The sequence below is a fragment of the Coregonus lavaretus genome (assembly GCF_964263955.1).
Source record: "Coregonus lavaretus genome assembly, contig: HAP1_SCAFFOLD_268, whole genome shotgun sequence".
Taxonomy (NCBI): domain Eukaryota; kingdom Metazoa; phylum Chordata; class Actinopteri; order Salmoniformes; family Salmonidae; genus Coregonus; species Coregonus lavaretus.
In genome coordinates, this window is record NW_028166048.1 from 364,085 (window position 1) to 384,632 (window position 20,548).

The 20,548-nt window shown below is 41.0% G+C and overlaps 1 protein-coding gene across 4 annotated transcripts in view; it reads right to left on the bottom strand.

Annotated features, from left to right (window-relative positions):
• Nucleotides 1-20,548, bottom strand: part of LOC311115175 (protein Atg16l2-like) — a 97,494-nt gene that overhangs the window by 73,252 nt on the left and 3,694 nt on the right. For all 4 annotated transcript variants that reach the window (XM_084190379.1, XM_084190378.1, XM_084190380.1 and 1 more), the window contains exons 2-4: nucleotides 4,696-4,765; nucleotides 2,832-2,907; nucleotides 1,827-1,900 (exon numbers count right to left, since the gene is read on the bottom strand). In XM_084190379.1, coding sequence (XP_084046505.1) covers nucleotides 1,827-1,900; nucleotides 2,832-2,907; nucleotides 4,696-4,765 — 220 coding nt within the window. The remainder of the gene's footprint in view (nucleotides 1-1,826; nucleotides 1,901-2,831; nucleotides 2,908-4,695; nucleotides 4,766-20,548) is intronic.

The window sequence follows — 20,548 nt, forward strand, 5'->3', positions numbered from 1 at the left end:
ATGTTGTTCTACAGAATCACCTGGCATGTTGTTCTACAGAATCACCTGGCATGTTGTTCTACAGAATCACCTGGCATGTTGTTCTACAGAATCACCTGGCATGTTGTTCTACAGAATCACCTGGCATGTTGTTCTACAGAATAACCTGGCATGTTGCTCTACAGAATCAGTCTTACCTGGCATGTTGTTCTACAGAATCAGTCTCACCTGGCATGTTGTTCTACAGAATCAGTCGCACCTGGCATGTTGTTCTACAGAATCACCTGGCATGTTGTTCTACAGAATCAGCCTCACCTGGCATGTTGTTCTACAGAATCAGTCTCACCTGGCATGTTGTTCTACAGAATCACCTGGCATGTTGTTCTACAGAATCAGCCTCACCTTGTTCTACAGAATCAGTCTCACCTGGCATGTTGTTCTACAGAATCACCTGGCATGTTGTTCTACAGAATCACCTGGCATGTTGTTCTACAGAATAACCTGGCATGTTGCTCTACAGAATCAGTCTCACCTGGCATGTTGTTCTACAGAATCAGTCTCACCTGGCATGTTGTTCTACAGAATCAGTCGCACCTGGCATGTTGTTCTACAGAATCACCTGGCATGTTGTTCTACATAATCACCTGGCATGTTGTTCTACAGAATCACCTGGCATGTTGTTCTACAGAATCAGCCTCACCTTGTTCTACAGAATCAGTCTCACCTGGCATGTTGTTCTACAGAATCAGTCTCACCTGGCATGTTGTTCTACAGAATCAGTCTCACCTGGCATGTTGTTCTACAGAATCAGTCTCACCTGGCATGTTGCTCTACATAATCAGTCTCACCTGGCATGTTGTTCTACAGAATCACCCTGACCTGGCATGTTGTTCTACAGAATCAGTCTCACCTGGCATGTTGTTCTACAGAATCAGTCTCACCTGGCATGTTGTTCTACAGAATCAGTCTCACCTGGCATGTTGTTCTACAGAATCAGTCTCACCTGGCATGTTGTTCTACAGAATCAGTCTCACCTGGCATGTTGTTCTACAGAATCAGTCTGACCTGGCATGTTGTTCTACAGAATCAGTCTCACCTGGCATGCTGTTCTACAGAATCAGTCTCACCTGGCATGTTGTTCTACAGAATCAGTCTGACCTGGCATGTTGCTCTACAGAATCAGTCTCACCTGGCATGTTGTTCTACAGAATCAGTCTCACCTGGCATGTTGTTCTACAGAATCAGTCTCACCTGGCATGTTGTTCTACAGAATCAGTCTCACCTGGCATGTTGTTCTACAGAATCACCTGGCATGTTGTTCTACAGAATCAGTCTCACCTGGCATGTTGTTCTACAGAATCAGTCTCACCTGGCATGTTGTTCTACAGAATCACCTGGCATGTTGTTCTACAGAATCAGTCTCACCTGGCATGTTGTTCTACATAATCAGTCTCACCTGGCATGTTGTTCTACAGAATCAGTCTCACCTGGCATGTTGTTCTACAGAATCAGTCTCACCTGGCATGTTGTTCTACAGAATCAGTCTCACCTGGCATGTTGTTCTACATAATCAGTCTCACCTGGCATGTTGTTCTACAGAATCAGTCTCACCTGGCATGTTGTTCTACAGAATCAGTCTCACCTGGCATGTTGTTCTACAGAATCAGTCTCACCTGGCATGTTGTTCTACAGAATCACCTGGCATGTTGTTCTACAGAATCAGTCTCACCTGGCATGTTGTTCTACAGAATCAGTCTCACCTGGCATGTTGTTCTACAGAATCACCTGGCATGTTGTTCTACAGAATCAGTCTCACCTGGCATGTTGTTCTACATAATCAGTCTCACCTGGCATGTTGTTCTTCCAGTACGGAGTCTTTGATCTTAATCTCCTGCTGGAGCTCCACTACCTGGTAGGCCAGCTAGAAAACACAGTAGAGTCTGTCAACTAGAGACACAGTAGAGACTCACAGTAGAGTCTGTCAACTAGAGACACAGTAGAGACTCACAGTAGAGTCTGTCAACTAGAGACACAGTAGAGACTCACAGTAGAGTCTGTCAACTAGAGACACAGTAGAGACTCACAGTAGAGTCTGTCAACTAAAGACACAGTAGAGACTCACAGTTATCAGGCATTGTATTGTAAGATATTGTATCTCTCTGCCGTAGATGTCAAAGACAGAGATGATCAGCAAACGGATGCCTTTTACAGTTGAATAAGGAGCACACCATTCACAGGACCAGAACAAGGCTCTCCCGAGGGGCGCAGTGGTCTAAGGCGCTGCATCGCAGTGCTAGCTGTGCCACTAGAGATCCTGGTTCGAATCCAGGCTCGGTCGTAGCCGGCCGCGACCGGGAGACCCATGGGGCGGCGCACAATTGGCCCAGTGTCGTCCAGGGTAAGGGAGGGAATAGCCGGCAGGGATGTAGCTCAGTTGGTAGAGCATGGCGTTTGCAACGCCAGGGTTGTGTGTTCGATTCCCACGGGGGGCCAGTATGAAAATAAAAAAATAATGCATGCACTCACTAACTGTAAGTGGCTCTGGATAAGAGCGTCTGCTAAATGACTAAAATGTAAATGTGAACAGGATGTCTGCTTCTTGGTTTAGTCTCTCTCTCTCTCTGGGTATCACTGACAGACAGTATCACAACACATATGTTTTGCTTTATGACAGATTGGTGGAGACTACGCCTTATATCAATAATGCAACGATAAGGTGATGTTGCCAGTGAGGTGATTTTCAACACGGCTGCTCTCTGAATGATGAACTGAAACTGAAACTGTTGCCGACAGCATAATGTCAAATCAAGAGTCCCTGCCTGTATATTACACAGTTACTTGCTGTTTCCTACCTCTCCAGTTGTTTTCTTCAGATCATCATTCTTGGAAATCAGAGACGTCAAGGAATCGTTGGAGGAGGCTGGGTACCTGTGAGGTCAAAGACACGTTCACAGGTTAGGGTCTCAAGACGTCAAACCCACAATCGCACCCAGACTACTGTTCAGTCATGTGGTCAGGTGCCACAAAGAGGGACTTAGGAAAATTGCAATTGGCTCAGAACAGGGCAGCACGGCTGGCCCTTAAATGTACACAGAGAGCTAACATTAATAATATGCCTGTCAATCTCTCATGGCTCAAAGTGGGAGAGAGATTGACTTCATCACTACTTGTTTTTGTAAGAAGTGTTGACAAGCTGAATGCACCGAGCTGTCTGTTTAAACTACTAGCACACAGCTCGGACACCCATGCATACCCCACAAGACATGCCACCAGAGGTCTCTTCACAGTCCCCAAGTCCAGAACAGACTATGGGAGGCGCACAGTACTACATAGAGCCATGACTACATGGAACTATATTCCACATCAAGTAACTGATGTAAGCAGTAGAAACAGATAAAACAGGTAAAACAGGTAAAAACACACCTTATGGAACAGCGGGGACTGTGAAGAGACACACACAGGGGTACAGACACACGCATACACACACAAACGCTAGCACACACACTCTACACACACGTACATTGTAATATTGTTGTATGGGGGTATTATACATTTTGTATTGTAGATATGTATGTAGTGGTATAATAATGTTATATGATGTACTGTTTTATTTTAAGTGTAACATAAGTGTCTTAATGTGTTTGGACCCCAGGAAGAGTAGCTGCTGCCTTGGCAGGAACTAATGGGGATCCATAATAAACCCCAGGAAGCGTAGCTGCTGCCATGGCAGGAACTAATGGGGATCCATAATAAACCCCAGGAAGAGTAGCTGCTGCCATGGCAGGAACTAATGGGGATCCATAATAAACCCCAGGAAGAGTAGCTGCTGCCCTGGCAGGAACTAATGGGGATCCATAATAAACCCCAGGAAGAGTAGCTGCTGCCCTGGCAGGAACTAATGGGGATCCATAATAAACCCCAGGAAGAGTAGCTGCTGCCTTGGCAGGAACTAATGGGGATCCATAATAAACCCCAGGAAGAGTAGCTGCTGCCTTGGCAGGAACTAATGGGGATCCATAATAAACCCCAGGAAGAATAGCTGCTGCTTTGGCAGGAACTAATGGGGATCCATAATAAACCCCAGGAAGAGTAGCTGCTGCCTTGGCAGGAACTAATGGGGATCCATAATAAACCCCAGGAAGAGTAGCTACTGCCCTGGCAGGAACTAATGGGGATCCACAATAAACCCCAGGAAGAGTAGCTGCTGCCTTGGCAGGAACTAATGGGGATCCATAATAAACCCCAGGAAGAGTAGCTGGTGCCTTGGCAGGAACTAATGGGGATCCATAATAAACCCCAGGAAGAGTAGCTGCTGACTTGGCAGGAACTGATGGGGATCCATAATAAACCCCAGGAAGAGTAGCTGCTGCCTTGACAGGAACTAATGGGGATCCATAATAAACCCCAGGAAGAGTAGCTGCTGCCCTGGCTGGAACTAATGGGGATCCATAATAAACCCCAGGAAGAGTAGCTGCTGCCCTGGCAGGAACTAATGGGGATCCATAATAAATACAAATACAAAACACACAGACACTTAACAAACAGGACAAACTATCTCTCACAGGAAATATTCCATACAGATTTCTATCACACACATCAATAGGGCAGAGTTCTTCCTGAGTGGGAAACTCCTGGCCTTACACATCCAAACAAGCTAAATACGTCCATTGAGAAGTAAGTACATTGACAACCTCATTCTTCTAGTGTAATAATGACCTTGAACCAGATCCCAGGATGCCTTTAGTGATGATGGCTCTCTGATTGGACTTCTCCAGCAGATTGATATCTGTAGGATGACATCACCAATATAGAACACCGAACATCAATATAGAACATCAATATCAAACACAGAACATCAAAATAGAACACAGAACATCAATATAGAACACAGAACATCAATATAGAACACAGAACATCAATATAGAACACAGAACATCAATATACAGTGCATTCGGAAAGTATTCCGACCCCTTGATTTTTTTCACATTTTGTTACGTAACAGCCTTATTCTAAAATTGATTAAATAGTTTTTTTCCCTCATCAATCTACACATAACACCCCATAATGACACAGCAAAAACAGGTTTATAGAAATGTTTGCAAATGTATTTTAAAAAAAACGGAAATATCACATTTACATTAGTATTCAGACCCTTTACTCAGTACTTTGTTGAAGCACCTTTGGCAGTGGTTGCAGCCTCAAGTTTTCTTGGGTATTACATTTACATCATTTAGCATATGACGCTACAAGCTTGGCACACCCGTATTTGTGGAGTTTCTCCCATTCTTCTCTGCAGATCCTCTCAAGCTCTGTCATGTTGGATGGGGAGCATCGCTGCACAGCTATTTTCAGGTCTCTCCAGAGATGTTAGACTAGTCTCCCAGTCCCTGCCGCTGAAAAACATCCCCACAGCATGATGCTGCCACCACGCTTCACTGTATGGATGGTATTGGCCAGGTGATGAGCGGTGCCTGGCTTCCTCCAGACGTGACGCTTGGTATTCAGGCCAAAGAGTTCAATCTTGGTTTCATCAGACCAGAGAATCTTGTTTCTCATGGTCAGAGTCCTTTAGGTGCCTTTTGGCAAACTCCAAGCGGGCTGTCATGTGCCTTTTACTGAGGAGTGGCTTCCTTCTGGCCACTCTACCATAAAGGCCTGATTGGTGGAGTGCTGCAGAGATGGTTGTCCTTCTGGAAGGTTCTCCCATCTTCCTAGAGGAACTCTGGAGCTCTGTAAGAGTGACCATCGGGTTCTTGGTCACCTCCATAACCAAGGCCCTTCTCCCCCGATTGCTCAGTTTGGCCGGGTGGCCAGCTCTAGAGAGAGTCTTGGTGGTTCCAAACTTCTTCCATTTAAGAATGATGGAGGTCACTGTGTTCTTGGGGACCTTCAATGCTGCAGACATTTTTTGGTACCCTTCCCCAGATCTATGCCTCGACACAATCCTGTCTCTGAGCTCTACAGACTATTCCTTCGATCTCATGGCTTGGTTTTTGCTCTGACATGCACTGTCAACTGTGGGACCTGACATAGATCAGAGCGCGCAGCTGAACATTGTATGCTGGAAAACACTTGGTTTGTTATTTTTGATTAAAACAAAAATGCTATTCATAAATACGAACACAGAAATTGTTTTTGCGTCTGGAGAACTAAATGAACGGTTCCAGTGCTGTAGGAGCTGTATCTATTTCGCTTTGTTTCGGATCACTCGGAGTTCCAATGCGGCAATTGTTTACTTGCCGAGGATTATGGGCTTGAGGTGCTTGTCGCCACGTAAGAAACTGGGGAAAAACGCAGAGTGGAATGTTTACCTTTATAGGCTGGTGGCTGGACGGCGTTCGCGCTTGTTGAATGCATCTCCGTCTTGTCGTTTGTCGTTATCCGACTGGCCGGTGTTGCCCGGAGCTCCCCATTCTGGTAGCGCCGTCGAAGGAGCACAGCATGAGGAGAAAGGCAATCAACGATGGTCGCATGTCACGAGCCGTGGAAGCTGAAGACAGCAGCCTGCTGCAAAGCTACACTCCCAACGAGAGGCCCGGAGCGGATGCAAACAACGAATAGTTTCGCCGCCATGGAGCCTGATCTTCCTGCACCTACGTCGCTGGGGGTGCCTGTGTCTACTACGATTTGGAAGTCGACGTCGGCAACCTTCCGTCCCTGCTCTGGATCGAGCAGGGCTTCTCCATCTGTCGGAGGCCTGCACCATCCTTTGAAGTGTGGGAGTGGTCGGATTTCCTCGTCCTTCTCGCCAGCCGTGATTTTGGGCAGCTCCATGATAGAAATGTGACTGTTCCTGGTGCAAAAACAATATCCTATCCCGGAGCTCAAGTAAAATACATTACTAAGCTGCTCCTGAATGTACTAAGTCAGGACATGGAAATTGATTATATCGTAGTCCATGTGGGTTTTAATGACATTATGAAGGGCAGCTCTGAACTGTTTAAACTGGATTTTAAAGAACTGATTGACTCTGCTAGACACTAACAAAAAAAACATCATACAGTGGGGAGAACAAGTATTTGATACACTGCCGATTTTGCAGGTTTTCCTACTTACAAAGCATGTAGAGGTCTGTAATTTTTATCATAGGTACACTTCAACTGTGAGAGACGGAATCTGAAGGAATAGTCTGTAGAGCTCAGAGACAGGATTGTGTTGAGGCATAGATCTGGGGAAAAGTACGTTCATCTCTAGGAGACAGAACGCGTCTCCTTCCTGAGCGGTATGACGGCTGCGTGGTCCCATGGTGTTTATACTTGCGTACTATTGTTTGTACAGATGAATGTGGTACCTTCAGGCGTTTGGAAATTGCTCCCAAGGATTAACCAGACTTGTGGAGGTCTACCATTTTTTTCCTGAGGTCTTGGCTGATTTCTTTTGATTTTCCCATGATGTCAAGCAAAGAGGCACTGAGTTTGAAGGTAGGCCTTGAAATACATCCACAGGTACACCTCCAATTGACTCAAATTATGTCAATTAGCCTATCAGAAGCTTCTAAAGCCATGACATCATTTTCTAGAACTTTCCAAGCTGTTCAAAGGCACAGTCCACTTAGTGTATGTAAACTTCTGTCCCACTGGAATTGTGATACAGTGAATTATAAGTGAAATAATCTGTCTGTAAACAATTGTTGGAACAATTACTTGTGTCATGCACAAAGTAGATGTCCTAACCGACTTGCCAAAACTATAGTTTGTTAACAAGAAATGTGTGGAGTGGTTTAAAAATGAGTTTTAATGACTCCAATCTAAGTGTATGTAAACTTCCGACTTCAACTGTATATGTTGGTCCGCGGTGTGTAATGAGGAGCAAACAGACACTGCACTTGACACATTTATGAAATTGCTTATTCCAGTTACTAATAAGCATGCACCCATTAAGAAAATGACTGTAAAAACTTAAATCCCCGTGGGTTGATGAGGAACTGAAAAACTGTATGGTTGAGAGGGATGAGTCAAAAGGAATGGCAAATAAGTCTGGCTGCACAACCGATTGGCAAACGTATTGCAAATTGAGAAATCATGTGACTAAACTGAATGAAAATAAGAAACTACACTATGAAACAAAAATAAATGACAAAAACAAAAATAAATGACAAAGAATGATAGTAAAAAGCTTTGGAGTACCTTAAATGAAATTTTGGGGAAAAAGGCAAACTCAGCTCCATCATTCATTGAATCAGAAGGCTCATTCATCACAAAACCAACTGATATTGCCAACTACTTTAATTATTTTTTCATTGGCAAGATTAGCAAATTTAGGCATGACATGTCCAGAACAGACTCATAGAGCCATGACTACATGGAACTCTATTCCACAACAAGTAACTGATGCAAGCAGTAAAGTTAGATTTTAAAAAACAGATAAAAATACACCTTATGGAACAGCGGGGACTGTGAAGCAACACAAACATAGACACAGACACATGCATACAAACACATGATAACATACGCACTATACACGCGTACACATGGATTGTTGTACTGTAGATATGTGGTAGTGGTGGAGTAGGGGCCTGAGGGCCTACAGTGTGTTGTGAAATGTGAATGTATTGTAATGCTTTTAAAATTGTATGAACTGCCTTAATTTTGGTTGGACCCCAGGAAGCGTAGCCTTGGCAGCAGCTAATTGGGATCCATAATAAATACAAATACAGATGTGTGCCTTTCCAAATCATGTCCAATCAATTGAATTTACCACAGGTGGACTCCAATCAAGTTGTAGAAACATCTCAAGGATGATCAATGGAAACAGGATGCACTTGAGCTCATTTTCGAGTCTCATAGCAAAGGGTCTGAATACTTATGTAAATAAGGTATTTCTGTTTCATATTTTTAATAAATCTGCACAAAAAAAAAGGAAAACGTTTTTGCTTTGTCATTATGGGGTATTGTGTGTAGATTGATGAGGAACATTATTTACTTAATCAATTTTTGAATAAGGCTGTAACGTAACATGAATACTTTCCGAACTCACTGTATACTGAACAAAATATAAAACGCAACATGTTGGTCGCATGTTTCATGAGCTGAAATAAAAGATCCCAGAAATGTTCCATACGTAGCCTAATAGTTGGAAAAGTAACTGAAGTCTGGACACTGACTGTAGGCTTTACATGTAGCCCATTATAATATTAACTCCTGTAAGTAACTGAAGTCTGGACACTGACTGTAGGCTTTACATGTAGCCCATTATAATATTAACTCCTGCACAATGAAGTGTTCCTCACAGTAAAGTTATAGACCAAATGTACATTTTGTCTCGGGAACAGGAGTGGAGAAGTATGATTTATTTCTTTCAGCATCTTGAGAGAATGCTAACGCGCGTTGTGTAGCCTAAACCTAACATTTCTTCCAGCGACATAAAAGCTGGACAGTATTTCATTTTTCAACCACATAGTATTTCAGTTAGTCTTGGATGCATATTCTATCAGAAACTTGTTGGATCGTTTTTTCACAGCTTTTCATTTCCTTAAAACCATTTAAACTGATGTAATTTGGAAAATCTCCCTGGTCCCTAAATGGCCTCGCTCCATAAGAGAAGCAAAAATGAAAAGAGAGATCTTTACCTATGTCAACTAGATTGTGGATGATGCATTGATCATTGTATCATTTATGACATTATTCTGGTGAGCAAGACTTTATTTAGTATTCTAGACCAGCATCAAGTAATGACAGAAGATAAGCTGCATCTACACTTATTTTCCACCATAATTTGCAAATAAATTCATTAAAAATCCTACAATGTGATTTTCTGGATTTTTTTTTCTCCATTTGTTTACAGGCCTCTCATCTTTTTAAGTGGGAGAACTTGCACAATTGGTGGCTGACTAAATACTTTTTTCCCCCACTGTATCTAGTTAGGCTATTTGTTAGTCAACTTGTCTATCAAATGTCAGAAATAAGCAGAGAAGTATGTAAATTAGGCTTAACAAATTAATAATCAAGCATCCCACGTGAACGTTTTTGAAGTAATTGTTTGACAATCAGATGAAAACATCATGACTGGCTGTGTTTATGCCACATTAAAAATGTAGGCTACTACATTTAAAAAAGTTAAACGACATATATGTGCTACTAGGCCCATTGAGATCCTATAGGGATTCTAGACTATACGTAAACCTAATTCTATGATTAGGCCCATCATTGCTTTTTAAAAGCATGTGAACACATACGAGGTCCACGTACCGGGAAGAAATGTAATCTACTTTCCCCCCTGTATAGAAGTGAGGCTAGGCTCAGGCCCCCAGTTAGGGCCCCTGGTTATACAGGGGGCTAGGCTCAGGCCCCCAGTTAGGGCCCCTGGTTATACAGGGGGCTAGGCTCAGGCCCCCAGTTAGGGCCCCTGGTTATACAGGGGGCTAGGCTCAGGCCCCCAGTTAGGGCCCCTGGTTATACAGGGGGCCAGGCTCAGGCCCCCAGTTATGGCCTCTTAGGGCCCCTGGTTATACAGGGGGCTAGGCTCAGGCCCCCAGTTAGGGCCCCTGGTTATACAGGGGGCCAGGCTCAGGCCCCCAGTTATGGCCTCTTAGGGCCCCTGGTCTGGTCACGTAGTGAGGAAAAGCTCCCGGCCCCATGTATGGCCCACTCAGGCTGCTCTCTGTGTTGTGCTTGGTGCATTACAGTACTACACCACAGTACTATAGAACTACACTACAGTACTACACTATAGTACTACACTAAAGTACTACACTACAGTACTACACCACAGTAGTACAGTACTACACCACAGTACTATAGAACTACACTATAGTACTACACTACAGTACTACACTACAGTACTACACTACAGTACAGTACTATACCACAGTACTGTAGAACTACACTATAGTAGTACAGTACTACACTACTACACTACAGTACTATAGTACTACACTAAAGTACTACACTACAGTAGTACAGTACTACACTACAGTACTACACTACAGTACTATAGTACTACACTACAGTACTACACCACAGTACTATACCACTACACTATAGTACTACATTACAGTAGTACAGTACTATACCACAGTACTATAGAACTACACTATAGTACTACATTACAGTAGTACAGTACTACACCACAGTACTATAGAACTACACTATAGTACTACACTAAAGTACTACATTACAGTAGTACAGTACTACAGTACTATAGTACTACACTAAAGTACTACACTACAGTAGTACAGTACTACACTACAGTAGTACAGTACAGTAGTACAGTACTACACTACAGTAGTACAGTACTACACTACTTACATTCAGCGGGCCACAACACACCCATGATAATGAGGAGTTTTCAATTTCACCCCAGATTTAATGGAGCTAGTCCTCCCTACAGTAGACTGGCCTATTGCCAGGCTACCTGCCTGTGTTCTCCTAGCTAGCTAACGTTACGCGTATGATCTGTGTAGTAATATTATTAGTATCTCAGAAAGCCAATTGCATTGCTAGTTATAGCCTAATGTTAGCTAGCTAGCTAACATTGAACCTAGTTGGTTAGCTTTAGCTACCTGCAGATTCATGCATGGATGTAATGCCGCATTCAAAACAACTGGGATCTCGGAAAAATACGAGGTCAAATCATGACGTCAGTGATCTTCAGGTCGGAAAGTCAGAGCTCTAGAAAGGGACCCGAGTTGGAATTCCGAGTTGGATGGCCGTTCAAATCTATTTTTCCCAGTCGGAGCTCGTTTTTTCCCCAAGTTCCCAGTTGTTTTCAACGCACTGAAGTCAGAAGTAGGAGATTTCCGAGTTCCCATTTGTTTTCAAACACACTGAAGTCGGAAGTAGGAGATTTCCGAGTTCCCAGTTGTTTTGAACGCCGCCTTAAGAGTTGGGATTATGGTTCATTATTTAGCTAGCTAGCTAGATGTCTAAACAAAAGACTCCACTATGCAAGTAACAATTTCACTGTACCGTTTACACCTTCTGTATCCTGTGCATGTGACAAATAAACTCAGATTTTATTTGATATAGTGTGGTGTTACCAGAGACAGTAATGTGAAGAACAACATGACCTGCACCAAAGTCAGATTAGGATATACAGTGGGGGAAAAAAGTATTTAGTCAGCCACCAACTGTGCAAGTTCTCCCACTTAAAAAGATGAGAGAGGCCTGTAATTTTCATCATAGGTACACGTCAACTATGACAGACAAAATGAGAAGAAAAAAAATCCAGAAAATCACATTGTAGGATTTTTAATGAATTTATTTGCAAATTATGGTGGAAAATAAGTATTTGGTCAATAACAAAAGTTTCTCAATACTTTGTTATATACCCTTTGTTGGCAATGACACAGGTCAAACGTTTTCTGTAAGTCTTCACAAGGTTTTCACACACTGTTGCTGGTATTTTGGCCCATTCCTCCATGCAGATCTCCTCTAGAGCAGTGATGTTTTGGGGCTGTCGCTGGGCAACACGGACTTTCAACTCCCTCCAAAGATTTTCTATGGGGTTGAGATCTGGAGACTGGCTAGGCCACTCCAGGACCTTGAAATGCTTCTTACGAAGCCACTCCTTCGTTGCCCGGGCGGTGTGTTTGGGATCATTGTCATGCTGAAAGACCCAGCCACGTTTCATCTTCAATGCCCTTGCTGATGGAAGGAGGTTTTCACTCAAAATCTCACGATACATGGCCCCATTCATTCTTTCCTTTACACGGATCAGTCGTCCTGGTCCCTTTGCAGAAAACCCCCAAAGCATGATGTTTCCACCCCCATGCTTCACAGTAGGTATGGTGTTCTTTGGATGCAACTCAGCATTCTTTGTCCTCCAAACACGACGAGTTGAGTTTTTACCAAAAAGTTCTATTTTGGTTTCATCTGACCATATGACATTCTCCCAATCCTCTTCTGGATCATCCAAATGCACTCTAGCAAACTTCAGACGGGCCTGGACATGTACTGGCTTAAGCAGGGGGACACCTCTGGCACTGCAGGATTTGAGTCCCTGGCGGCGTAGTGTGTTACTGATGGTAGGCTTTGTTACTTTGGTCCCAGCTCTCTGCAGGTCATTCACTAGGTCCCCCCGTGTGGTTCTGGGATTTTTGCTCACCGTTCTTGTGATCATTTTGACCCCACGGGGTGAGATCTTGCGTGGAGCCCCAGATCGAGGGAGATTATCAGTGGTCTTGTATGTCTTCCATTTCCTAATAATTGCTCCCACAGTTGATTTCTTCAAACCAAACTGCTTACCTATTGCAGATTCAGTCTTCCCAGCCTGGTGCAGGTCTACAATTTTGTTTCTGGTGTCCTTTGACAGCTCTTTGGTCTTGGCCATAGTGGAGTTTGGAGTATGACTGTTTGAGGTTGTGGACAGGTGTCTTTTATACTGATAACAAGTTCAAACAGGTGCCATTAATACAGGTAACGAGTGGAGGACAGAGGAGCCTCTTAAAGAAGAAGTTACAGGTCTGTGAGAGCCAGAAATCTTGCTTGTTTGTAGGTGACCAAATACTTATTTTCCACCATAATTTGCAAATAAATTCATTAAAAATCCTACAATGTGATTTTCTGGAGAAAAAAAATTCTCAATTTGTCTGTCATAGTTGACGTGTACCTATGATGAAAATTACAGGCCTCTCATCTTTTTAAGTGGGAGAACTTGCACAATTGGTGGCTGACTAAATACTTTTTTTCCCCACTGTAATAGCTTTTACTCCTCTTGACAGTTTAATACTTTCTGAGAAGTAGCTATTATTTACTATTTTACACCTAGTGTTACTATACATACGTTTAACCCAAAATGAAAATAGTCCATGCATTTATACAGTGCCTTCAGAAAGTATTAACCCCTTGACTTTTTCCACATTTTGTTGTGCTAAAGTCTGATTTTAAAATTGTCACTGGCCTACACACAATGCCCCATAATGTCAAAGTGGAATGATGTATTTAGACATTTCAACCCCTTTGATATAGCATGCCTAAATAAGTTCAGGAGTAAAGATTTGCTTAACAAGTAACAGGTTGCATGCACTCACTCTGTGTGCAATAATAGTGTTTAACATGATTTTTGAATGACTACCTCATCTCCGTACCCCACATATACAATTATCTGTAAGGTCCCTCGGTCGAGCAGTGAATTTTGAACACAGATTCAACCACAAAGACCAGGGAGGTTTTCCAATGTCTCGCAATGAAGGGCACCTATTGGTAGATGGGTAAAAAAAAAAAAAATCCCTTTGAGAATGGTGAAATTATTAATTACACTTTGGATGGTGTATCAATACACCCAGTCACTACAAAGATACAGGCGTCCTTACTAACTCAGTTGCCGGAGAGGAAGGAAACCCCTCAGGGATTTCACCATGAGGCCAATGGTGACTTTAAAACAGTTACAGAGTTTAATGGCTGTGATAGGAGAAAACTGAGGATGGATCAACAACATTGTAGTTACTCCATAATACTAACCTAATTGACAGAGTGAAAAGGAAGCCTGTACAAAATAAAATATTCCAAAACATGCATACTGTTTGCAACAAGGCACTAAAGTAATACTGCTAAAAATGTGGCAAAGCAATTAACTTTTTGTACTGAATACAAAGTGTTATGTTTGGGGCAAATCCAATACAACACATTACTGAGTACAACTCACAACCCTCAATATTTTCAAGCCTAGTAGTGGCTGCATCATGTTATGGGTATGCTTGTAATCGTTAAGGACTGGTTAGTTTTTCAGGATAAAAAATAAACGGAATGGAGCTAAGCACAGGCAAAATCGTAGAGAAAAACCTGGTTCATTCTGCTTTCCCACCAGACACTAGGAGATTAATTCACCTTTCAGCAGGACAATAACACATGGCAGACTGAACTGGTTTTCCTCTACACTGGAGTTGCTTAAGAGGACAGTGAATGTTCCTGAGTGGCCGAGTTACAGTTTTGACTTATATCTGCATGAAAATCACTGACAAGACTTGAAAATGGCTGTCTAGCAACGATCAACAACCAATTTGACAAGAGCTTGAAGAATTCAGAAAATAATAAAATGGGTAAATGTTGTACAATCCAGGTGTGGAAAGCTCTTAGAGACTTACCCAGAAAGACTCACAGTTGTTATCGCTGCCAAAGGTGATTCTAACACGTATTGACTCAGGGGTGTGATTACTTATGTAAATTAGATATTTCTGTATTTCATTTAATACATTTGCAAACATTTTCTAAAAACATTTTTTCACTTTGTCATTATGGGGTATTGTGTATAGATGGATGAGAAAACCCCCAGATTTAATCAATTTTGAATTCAGGCTGTAACACAACAAAATGTGGAATAATTCAAGTGGTATGAATACTTTATGAAGGTATTCTAGTCGTACTTTATAAAAGGCCTTTTCAAAATCTGCTATGAAGACCAGGCCTGGTTTCCTTGCTGTTTTATAGTGTACTATTGTTTCATAGTGTTCTATTGTTTCATAGTGTTCTATTGTTTCATAGAGTTCTATTGTTTCATAGTGTACTATTGTTTCATAGTGTTCTATTGTTTCATAGTGTTCTATTGTTTCATAGTGTACTATTGTTTCATAGTGTACTATTGTTTCATAGTGTTCTATTGTTTCATAGTGTTCTAGTGTTTCATAGTGTACTATTGTTTCATAGTGTTCTATTGTTTCATAGTGTAGTATTGTTTCATAGTGTTCTATTGTTTCATAGTGTTCTATTGTTTCATAGTGTTTCATAGTGTACTATTGTTTCATAGTGTACTATTGTTTCATAGTGTTCTATTGTTTCATAGTGTTCTATTGTTTCATAGTGTACTATTGTTTCATAGTGTACTATTGTTTCATAGTGTTATATTGTTTCATAGTGTTCTATTGTTTCATAGTGTAGTATTGTTTCATAGTGTTCTATTGTTTCATAGTGTTATATTGTTTCATAGTGTACTATTGTTTCATAGTGTTCTATTGTTTTATAGTGTACTATTGTTTCATAGTGTTCTATTGTTTCATAGTGTTCTATTGTTTCATAGTGTTCTATTGTTCAGTGTTCTATTGTTTCATAGTGTTCTATTGTTTCATAGTGTACTATTGTTTCATAGTGTTCTATTGTTTCATAGTGTACTATTGTTTCATAGTGTTCTATTGTTTCATAGAGTTCTATTGTTTCATAGTGTTCTAGTGTTTCATAGTGTACTATTGTTTCATAGTGTTCTATTGTTTCATAGTGTAGTATTGTTTCATAGTGTTCTATTGTTTCATAGTGTTCTATTGTTTCATAGTGTTTCATAGTGTACTATTGTTTCATAGTGTACTATTGTTTCATAGTGTTCTATTGTTTCATAGTGTTATATTGTTTCATAGTGTACTATTGTTTCATAGTGTACTATTGTTTCATAGTGTTCTATTGTTTCATAGTGTTCTATTGTTTCATAGTGTACTATTGTTTCATAGTGTACTATTGTTTCATAGTGTTATATTGTTTCATAGTGTTCTAGCGTTTCATAGTGTAGTATTGTTTCATAGTGTACTATTGTTTCATAGTGTTCCATTGTTTCATAGTGTTCGCGTTCTATTGTTTCATAGTGTTCTATTGTTTCATAGTGTACTATTGTTTCATAGTGTTCTATTGTTTCATAGTGTAGTATTGTTTCATAGTGTTCTATTGTTTCATAGTGTTATATTGTTTCATAGTGTACTATTGTTTCATAGTGTTCTATTGTTTTATAGTGTACTATTGTTTCATAGTGTTCTATTGTTTCATAGTGTTCTATTGTTTCATAGTGTTCTATTGTTTCATAGTGTTCTATTGTTTCATAGTGTACTATTGTTTCATAGTGTTCTATTGTTTCATAGTGTACTATTGTTTCATAGTGTTCTATTGTTTCATAGTGTTCTATTGTTTCAGTGTTCTATTGTTTCATAGTGTTCTATTGTTTCATAGTGTACTATTGTTTCATAGTGTTCTATTGTTTCATAGTGTACTATTGTTTCATAGTGTTCTATTGTTTCATAGTGTTCTATTGTTCAGTGTTCTATTGTTTCATAGTGTTCTATTGTTTCATAGTGTTCTATTGTTTCATAGTGTACTATTGTTTCATAGTGTTCTATTGTTTCATAGTGTTCTATTGTTTCAGTGTACTATTGTTTCATAGTGTTCTATTGTTTCATAGTGTTCTATTGTTTCATAGTGTTCTATTGTTTCATAGTGTTCTATTGTTTTATAGTGTTCTATTGTTTCATAGTGTTCTATTGTTTCATAGTGTTCTATTGTTTCATAGTGTTCTATTGTTTCATAGTGTAATATTGTTTCATAGTGTTCTATTGTTTCCAGTACTTGTCGTATATTATCTCCAATGTATTGTCCATGTCTGTCTGATCAGGATGAAAAATATCCGACAACGCTTGTAGCACTCTATGCCATATGGCCTCAAACTGCACTGATATTTTTTTCTTCCATAGCCCACACCTTATCAATATTTAAATAATAATACATTTGATTCATCCACTGTCATAGTGATGGAGGATCATTTGATTTCCAGTTTTTGAGTAGACGTTTTTTTAAAAAATTATGACAAGAAAAGTATGGTCACCCCATTGGGTATCTCACCGTAACCCTCATATGCCATGTCTTGAAATATGCAGATAGACGGATTAAAAGTACATTTACTTCTGACAGCCAGCATTCTTACTCCGCCCATAACTTTGACTTTATATTTTATAGCGTTCCTAAAAGGCATGAATTATTGAGTCATTGTTAGTTTTACACGACTCTGCTGTTGTACTGTAGAATGTGAACTTTGCCTCTTGTATAATACATTCTATACATTATATAATGGGTACCTGGAGGAAAATGGGGGAGGGTCATGCTTTTTCAATTTCAATAGGGGGCGGGTTTAGTATTTAATAAATCTAGTCCAGGGGAGGGTCATGTAACGGCTCAGCCGCGAAGTGGTATGCCACATAGCTCACAGAACGGGACCGCCGAGCGCTGAAGCGCGTAAAAATCGTCTGTCCTCGATTGCAACACTCACTACCGAGTTCCAAACTGCCTCTGGAAGCAACGTGAGCACAATAACTGTTCGTCTGGAGCTTCATGAAATGGGTTTCCTTGGCCGAGCAGCCGCACACAAGCCTAAGATCACCATGCGCAATGCCAAGCGTCGGCTGGAGTGGTGTAAAGCTCGCCGCCATTGGACTCTGGAGCAGTGGAAACGCATTCTCTGGAGTGATGAGTCACGCTTCACCATCTGGCAGTCCGACGGACGAGTCTGGGTTTGGTGGATGCCAGGAGAACACTACCTGCCCGAATGCATAGTGCCAACTGTAAAGTTTGGAGGAGGAATAATGGTCTGGGGCTGTTTTTCATGGTTCGAGCTAGGCCCCTTAGTTCCAGTGAAGGGAAATCTTAACGCTACAGCATACAATGACATTCTAGATGATTCTGTGCTTCCAACTTTGTGGCAACAGTTTGGGGAAGGCCCTTTCCTGTTTCAACATAACAATGCCCCTGTGCACAAAGCGAGGTCCATACAGAAATGGTTTGTCGAGATCGGTGTGGTAGAACTTGACTGGCCTGCACAGAGTCCTGACCTCAACCCCATTGAACACCTTTGGGATGAATTGGAACGCCGACTGCGAGCCAGGCCTAATCGCCCAACATCAGTGCCCGACCTCACTAATGCTTGTGGCTGAATGGAAGCAAATCACTCCAGCAGTGTTCCAACATCTAGTGAAAAGCCTTGCCCGAAGAGTGGAGGCTGTTATAGCAGCAAAGGGTGGACCAACTCCATATTAATGCCTATGATTTTGGAATGAGCTGTTCGACGAGCAGGTGTCCACATACTTTTGGCCATGTGGTGTACATTGGAGAAAGACTGCCACTTAAATACTGTTAATGTTATTAACCTTCGAAGTGGAATGGTGTTTTTCAAAATCTTTACAAATTAATTTTAAACGAAAAGCTGAAATGTCTTGAGTCAATAAGTATTCGACCCCTTTGTTATGGCAAGCTTAAATAAGTTCAGGAGTAAAAATGTGTGAACGTGTGAGTATGTATGCTGAGCAAACATTTAACAGAGAACACACAAAAAAACCAGAAAGGAAAGTACTTCTTTGTACTTTGAGGATCTGTGCCTTTTTAGGGCTTTTAAGCTCCAACTCTCCTAACGTACCAAAAATCTGTGGATTATATCATTATAAATACATTGGAGAAAGACTGCCGCTTAAATACTGTGGTCAGTTTGTAATACCTTGTGAATTAAAGTATAGTGGCTGGTGGGGCTCTACTTGGGGAGAGTGGGTCCACGGAGAGACCGAAGTGAGATGAGTGGAGGCACCACACATACTTCAGGGAAGTGTCTGATGCCTTCCCAGCTCCCCCGTCCTGATCCCTCAGATAGAGCCCCTCTCCACTCTCACCAATAACCACCATTGGATCTTAGCTATAATGGCAAACAAGGAATAATAATGACTTGACCTCTCCTAATTTGGCCAGAACTCTTACTAATTTTACAGCAGGTTTGCAAGTCAAAAAAATACAGTGGTGTAAAGTACTTACGTAAAAATACTTTAAAGTACTACTTAAGTCGTTTTCTGGCGGTATCTGTACTTTACTTTCCTATTTATATTTTTGACTACTTTTACTTCACTACATTCCTAAAGAACATAATGTACTTTTTACTCCATACATTTGCCCTGACACCCAAAAGTAAACGTTACATTTCGAATGCTTAGCAGGACAGGAAAATTGACCAATTCACACACTTATCAAGAGAACATCCCTGGTCATCTCTACTGCCTCTGATCTGGTGGACTCACTAAACACAAACGCTTCGTTTGTAAATGATGTCTGAATGTTGGAGTGTGACCCTAGCTATCTGTACATCAATACAAAACAAGAACATCATGCCGTCTGGTTTGCTTACTATAAGGAATGTGAAATTATTTATACTTTTGATACTTAAGTACATTTAATACTGTTCAAAAAGATCTGCAAGGAAGGTGGATCCTTTTAAATATGCTATTGGACCATAAACAGATTTGTCTCATTAATCTATACGGTCCAAATAATGATGATCCATACTTCTTTGAAAATATATATAATAATCTATCGAGTTTACAGGCAATACGTCTCAATTATTATATGGTGGGCGATTATAAAACAGTTTTAAGTACCTCAATGAACCGTAAAAGAAATCACACTACAAACTATCACCCTCCTGCACTTAAGGAAATCACAAATATTATGGATATATTGGAACTAGTGGATATATGGAGGCTAGTGAGATATACAGTGTCTTCGGAAAGTATTCAGATCCTTGACTTTTTCCACATTTTGTTAGGTTACAGTCTTATTCTAAAATTGATTAAATAGTTTTTTCACCTCATCAATAAAAAATAAAAAACTGAAATATCACATTTACGTAAGTATTCAGACCATTTACTCAGTACTTGGTTAAACACCTTTGGCAGTGGTTACAGCATAGAGTATTCTAGGGTATGACGCTAAAAGCTTGGCACACCTGTATTTGGTGAGTTTCTCCCATTCTTCTCTGCAGATCCTCTCAAGCTCTGTCAGGTTGGATGGGGAGCGTCGCTGCACAGCTATTTTCAGGTCTCTCCAGAAATGTTCAATCGGGTTCAAGTCCG